This window comes from Gavialis gangeticus, unplaced genomic scaffold, assembly GCF_001723915.1.
Source record: "Gavialis gangeticus isolate Ggan-Ray unplaced genomic scaffold, GavGan_comp1, whole genome shotgun sequence".
In the NCBI taxonomy this organism is placed as follows: Eukaryota; Metazoa; Chordata; order Crocodylia; family Gavialidae; genus Gavialis; species Gavialis gangeticus.
In genome coordinates this window covers 36,279,361-36,286,359 of record NW_017729022.1, presented here as the reverse complement: position 1 = coordinate 36,286,359, position 6,999 = coordinate 36,279,361, and the positions used below count along the sequence as shown (strand labels likewise).

The 6,999-nt window shown below is 42.9% G+C and overlaps 1 protein-coding gene across 1 annotated transcript in view; it reads left to right on the top strand.

The window, feature by feature from the left end:
- The first annotated feature begins 6,460 nt into the window (after window positions 1-6,460).
- The window catches only part of PAWR (pro-apoptotic WT1 regulator), a 199,452-nt gene continuing 198,913 nt past the window's right edge, over window positions 6,461-6,999 (top strand). The window contains exon 1 of the mRNA XM_019515790.1: window positions 6,461-6,469. Coding sequence (XP_019371335.1) covers window positions 6,461-6,469 — 9 coding nt within the window. The remainder of the gene's footprint in view (window positions 6,470-6,999) is intronic.

Below are 6,999 nucleotides of genomic sequence, written 5' to 3'. Positions count from 1 at the left end.
GCTATCTTCTGTCTATAAAGTTTCCCTGCACCTAATTCCCTTCATTCATTTCTCTATTCCTGTAGCTTAGTGGACTGGGAGTGATTCAGAGGTGGGTGGGAAGGGGGGAAGCCAGCTGACATGGCTGTTTTTCCCTGTGGTGGTACAGAAAAAGCACCCATCACAGCTTTTGGCATAAGGAGAGTGCCTGCAGCCAGTCCTTCTCCATGTGGTAGCAGGGGAAAAGCGACTGCTGCCGAAGCTCCCCTTGTCAGCAAATTTGCAGGAAAGCCCCACATCCATGGGCTGAATCCAATGGCTCCCTGCTCCCTACAGCAAGGGTTAGGTTGCTAACCCTTGCTGTAGCCTTTCCTTTCCTGCTGTGTTTCTACTGGTCTTCCATCTCCTGTTTCAACCGCACCAGCCAAAGGCCTCTTCCCTAGTGCAGTTGTTCTGTATCTGCTGCCTTCCTACTCCCCTTTCTAGCTTCTCTATTGGGTTGTTCCCCTGCTAAAATGGATTCGCAGCCACTCCCCTTGATCAATCCTGCTGCCCCTTTCTCATTTCTCCTTTATTGGCCCTTGCCTTTTTTTCCCTGTCACTCTTATTACTAGCCTTACACTCCTCATTTATTCCCTAGTTACCCATGCGCTTCCCTTCCTTTTTGTAATACACAACAAATTATCAAACTAATTTGGGATATTTTGATTTTTGTTCCCAAAATACCGCTATAGTGCGGTACAGAAAAAAAGCTCAAAAATCTCTAAAGCATCTGCTGATCTATAAAAAGCATATTAAAAGCATCACACTAGATTCTGCATGTGGCATCTGCTGCATTTCTACCAGGGCCAAGTTGCTAGTTGGCATTTCTTTGAGGGGATATGTCAACCTTAACATGTCTCTTGGGACATGGCCATGTTATATTTGGCAATGCATTCTGTATGGCTGCACAGAGCGCTACAGGCGGGCTGAGCCTGCACACGGTCCTGGTGCAGTCAATGCACTTCTTGGGTATAGCAGCATCCCAGCATCCTACATACTATCTAATGTAGGATCAGGGCATATGCTGACTTACTGATACTACACTAGTCCTTCGGACCATCAAAATAAAAATTTATAGAGCTGTTGATGAGAGAGAGTCTAAAGGTTTCTGAATTTCTCTTAACTAGTACCAACAAGCCAGCAACTGACAGAGAGAGCCAGCAGTAAAATGCTGCTGATTATTCAGGTCTAAGGAATCTTCATACTTTATATTTAGAGATATAAAGGGGCCAGAAGTTGAATGTCTTTTGGGTTCTATTTAACCAGTTGAAAACAGTGAGAACCTGGTTTTAATTTGTGTGTTAAACGTGGCTGGTAGAAACGTGAATGTTTTAGAGGACACCATCTTTAAGAAGAGTGTCAGGCACTCCAGCTGTTGATAAAGATGACGATAGCTAGCAATTTTGTATTCAGTTTTGTGGCACATACAAAGATTTTATGTTAAATACTAATGAAGGTCAGCGGAAGCTACCACAAAATATGACAGCTGCAAGTGAAGGAGTAACAGACTATACATTGTAAAAAGTGTCATTATTTTTGTTCAGATAAAAACAGGTTATCTTGAATTTATGTTTTTATAATTCTACTTCTTTTTATGGGAATGACACCATTATTTTCCCACATACATTTTTTGGTTTACAGATTATATTACTTCCAACAAACGTATAAAGCCATACTTGTTTTGCCTACTGTCTGCAAGCATCACACACTTCAATTATTTTAAGGATCTGAAGCACCTACATGTTATGGTAAACAGGACTGTAGTAATATTGGTAACAGCAAAACAAAAATATGAAATCCGATGGCAGTACAGGAGGCCTTTTAATTAATTGCCATTACTCATTGGCAACATATTTACATTTATTCACTCTGGGACAGTTTACCAATCATGGAGTTCTGATTAAACTCCTTCGCCTTTCATGTTACAAAGCAATGACCTTTTCCATGTGTTTAAAGTTGTGTTTTTCCAGAATCTATACTTTCAGATAACATACTACTTTTTATGCATGTGCCAATTCATAAATTAAAGCTAATCCTTTTTCATTTTTCTTTTACCATGCCAGTACTGTACTTCTGCTACATTTAAATGCAAGCAACTAACCACAACTTAGAGGGGAAAAAAGGGTTTTCTGCTTTCAGGAAGTTTCATGTTCTGTGTCTCTGAAGTTTGGGCTTTCTATTGCTTATCACTTCAGGGGAAAAGCTAACATGCATAACTTTTGAGGACGGAATATTTATAGCATCAATAAGGATTTTACAGTTATTTTGAGGTGGTCAATATTTGCTTTACAGAGTGAGAGGGATTAAATCATCAGTCAGGATATGTATAAATTCTAGCTCTGTCACTGACAAGTTTCACCTGGGTCCAGAACCCAGTGGCTCATTTTATCTGTCCATAAAACACAGACCAGACAATGGTCGTAATCTCACAAGGGTATTAAGGCCTAATTAATACCTATCTTTAAAGTGTTTTGAAATCTTTAAATAAGTCATCCAGCTTTCCAAAATATTACTTACCAGTATTGTGCTATTTACTGGAATGAGCTGAAATTATTTTCTTGCATAAAAGGTAAACAAACGGGTTTATCCAAAGAAACCCTTTTCACTTCTGTAAAAGAAATGAAAGTGGTCTGCTTTCAGTGGCTAAAACTTTCAAAAGATACCTTATAAGTTGCCTTACTTTGTAGAAGTGTATAATATTTGTTGTTCAGCAAAACTAGATTAATTTTATGATGTGCATATTTGCATATAATAGGAGTTGAATCAGAAAATAAATATAGCTGCAACAACTAGCACTTAATGTAACATGAAATTCTTGCAGAGGGGAATTTTGTCTTAAGACAGGTACTACCACACTTAAGTTCAGGAGAGGGATTTAAAAAATAAATGAAGTTGATAACAACAAGCTGAATGGAAGAGTGAGGAAATTAAAATTCATAGAAAATCACCTTGGATGCTGCCTCAGCATAGCTTGCCTGTGTTGTAGTTGGTATACATAGCTCAGAACAAGGGCAAGCAAAATATCGTGTTAAATGGCAGTTTGTTTGTGCTGTTCTTTTAAAAAATGAAACCTAGCTCAAGTGATAACAGAATTTGGCAGATAACATGTAAAATGGAGATTAAGAGGGAATTTGAAGAACAAGCAGCTACAAATGCATGGACAAATAAAAAATCTCTTTAAGTACTCAAGAAGCAGGAAAGATGCTTGAGAGAGAGAATGTGTGATTGCCTATCTAGAACAGTGACTCTCACCCAAAGACAGATTTCAAATCGGAATCCATGGGCACGTCCCCATGAGCATGCGTGTGTGGTCTGCAGAGCCTCAAAGCTGTTTGAGGTGCTGCAAACTGCACATGGTGCATGTGCACTTGTGCACTGCACTGCTAATTAGCAGTGTGGTGGGGTTTTTATACCAGGAGATCCTGGGTTAAAAAAACCCCCACTAAAAAAGCAGCGTGGTGCACTCGGTGGCAGCAGCATGCACTGCCAGAAACTGGAGTATGGCCAGCCAGAACCATGCTCTGGCTGCTGGCCAGGCTCTGAGCGGCTGGCTCATTGTTACTGGAGGCCCTCAGGAACCAGGTAAGGCTGCTGGGGCCGGCATTTATGCTGGGTCCTTTTGTCACGTGCCAGACTGTGCATGCACGGACACACCCAGGGACAAATAGCAGCGGCATAAATACAAGATGGTGACAGGAGGCACCAAAGCTGGGAGCTGCCCAGGTCTGTCCCCGGCTCAAAGCCGATCTCCTTCCTGCGGGGTAGGGTAGCCATCATAGAAGACATTCCAGTTTTCTGCTACTCTGTCTTCTGATGATAGCAAACCCGACATCTTGATGTCCTCTATTTTCCTCATAGAGGACATAAAGGCATCGGGTTTCATATTAATAGAGGACAGCCAGACTGTCCTCTATGATGGCTGCCCTACAGAGGGGGCTGTGTGAGCCAGACACTGCCCTCAGGTGCAGGGCTGCCTCACTCCCTGTGCCTGTGGAAGTGGGGACAGGTAGCCCAGGCATCCCTCACACCCCTGGGTTGCACTCCTACTCAGTCCCTCTGGCTCCAAAAACTCTGCGGGGATTCAGAAGGTCAAAGTCTTGCAGAGATTTTTGTCACGATATGCATACAGGGCTTTTTTACCTGTGTTTCTGATACGGCATTAGTAAGCCATGCTCATTAAAAGCTATTTGATTGGCGAGCTGTGCTAATTAGAAGCGTCTGTATATCACACGTATCAGCGGCGCGGCACGCCTCTCCGCTGAGAAAATGGTGGCGGTGAGCTTTGAACTAAAGCGCATTGAACTCATTTTACTTTAAAGCGCACTGCTGCCGTTTTCTCAGCGCGGAGGCGCGCTGCACCACTGATACACGTGATGCAGAAGGCTGCTGGAGCGTGTCAGTTTTCGAGGAATCGAGTCTGCTCCGAGGCGCTGTATTTCCAGTGTGTCAGAGCAGGCTCCCAATGTGTGTAAGTGCCCCCGGTGCCTAACACCACAGCGCTCCAGCGCCTGACTGGCCACCCTACACATGACAGCTATGGACTTAGCCACCTAGCTCTGATGTACCTCTTGTGAGGAGTGGGGTGCTGCTCAACAGGTTCCTGAGCATGCAGATCGCAGTAGAGTCAGGGATCTGGCAGGGCTCTTTGCTCTCCCCGGTCCCCTTCATCTGCATGATGGAGCCCCTGGCTCCACAGTGACATGGACTAAAAGACTAGAGACTAGAGAGAGGCTGGAGACTAAACAGAGGGACAGTGTAATTGTAACGGTGAAAGGAATGTGGACGGGTGCACTGGAGCACGGGTGTGAGGATTGCAATGGGTGCATGCAAATGTGGGTACATGTACTGCAATGGGTATGTCTTTCTGTAACTGTATGTGTTTTGAAGACTCTTAGGGTTGTAGTGTATATATCTTTCTATATATAGAGAGCAATATATTTTTCCAAAGAAAAACAAAATCAAAGCCTCTCCTCTGTGGTGTCTTCCATGTTTCATCACCTGACCAACTTTCATTTGCCTCCTGGGGATCACTCATTGACTTATGCTGTTCATTTACCTTGCTTCCAATATCTCTTTGGAAAATTCTTTTTGAGGGAGGGTTGTCTGGGTAGGAAAAACTTCAGGGCTGAGGCTTCTAGGTTTACCTAAATACCTGAAGACAAGGGAATAGTCCAAATCATATAGAATTGGATTGTTCTGTGATTAAACTCAATATGAAACTTGCTTGTGAAGTGAGAAACGTTACAAGAAAGATGCTGAATACTGAAAACTTTCCTACCAGCGCTAGTTATTTAGCACAGTACACACTTGATAATATATATAGAGTATATATAGCAGAGTTCTTGAAAATGTTCAATTTTTGTTTATTGATGCAAAAATAATTTTTGTTTTGTTTACATGACAGGGATTATGAAAAAACCTCCTACAATTCAGTGGTAGGATGGTTCCTAGGCAGACCTGTGCAACCAACAGGATACCAGTTCGTTCCTCTGCTCCCTTTTACATACTGTAGGAATTAGCACTCAGCCCAACAATCATTCAGAAGAGACTCAGTGAGAGTGTTATTTATTTGCAGTACGTCACAAATATGATTTACTGTTGGTGCTGTAGCCTGTAGCTGCATCAGCTATTGTTGCAAGATATTTTCCCCTTCTCTGAAAAAAGTTGGGTCTTTTACATGCCAAAATGGTTCTATGATCCTTACAGTCAGTCTGTTACTTATTAACAGAAGTTATGTTGTGGTGAGGTGGTTTGAATGCCCAATGCAAAAATGCTGACTGTCAGATGTTTGCATCTCAATAAGGTTGTCTGTGCTGGTGAACTTTCAGGGATCAAGTCCCAAATAGTTTAAGTATCACCCTGCATGTTTTCCTTAGCCACAACTGGGAACAACTTAGTAGGCTGGAAACACTTTTTTTAGAATAGTCCTTATCTCTTTTCTTTCTTAAAATGTGAAGCAGAGGATATTTTTAAGGCCTAGAAACACACTTTTATTTGTTAGGTTTAAAACTGGCCTGAAGACAAAAGATCCTAAGTCCTAAAATACTGAATTTTATATAGCTGTTGTTACAAGTGAAAGTATGTTCTCAGGAAAGTGAAGGCTGCAGCCAAGATTTGGAATGGATTTCAACCTCCCTTGTAATTCAAGAACAATAAACACTCATGTTTTCAAATTGTTAGGATTAAATCTACTATTTGTAGTTAAAATCTGGGGACACTAAGCAAGTATTTTTTGAGATTAGAAAAGTTGTTTCCTTTATAAATGGTTGCAAATTGATGAGAGGTTCCTTCTGTCATAGTTACCAACCCCTGAAAGCTCCATATATTTTTAACATTAGCATCTACTTTTCCCATCTGCTGCCACTTCATCTCCTTGGAAATTTCTTCCGGTAGCATTGCTAGCATTCCTTCTCTTAGTGCAAGCTCCCATCCCTTCTCGATGACTCAGGCAAAGTTATTGCCCCTGTGTAATCCCTAGGCAATATCTCCAGTGAAATCACTCCTTTGTGTCTAGCCTATCCCATTAAATCTACTTCCCCACTGCCCCCGATGTTCCCTGAAGAATGCTTCCTCGGTGCATTCCCTCGGTCTACTTCCTAGCTATTCAAAGTACACAGCTACTGCCAATAAATCACCTGCCAGCAGCAGGTGGAGATAAGAGTTGCTTCAAACCACCATGCCCCAGCATAATCCCTCTCCTTGTTAGTGAAATATTCCCTGCCTGCGAACTCTCACTGCTACTTCAACAGCTTTCCCTTGAAATCCCTAGTCCTGTCACAGCTCCCCGCCTCATCCCTTTCTTTGCTGCTATACGCACTTCCTGAAACATCCTCCACACAACACCTCAAGTTGCGCCGACTCGAGGGAGGGGGGGGGGAATCCGGGGAGCCCCGTGTCTTTGTCCCCACAGCACGTCCAGAGCACGAGCCCCGCGCTTCCACACCAGCGCCCGGGGGGCGGGGCGGGGCGGGGCGAGCG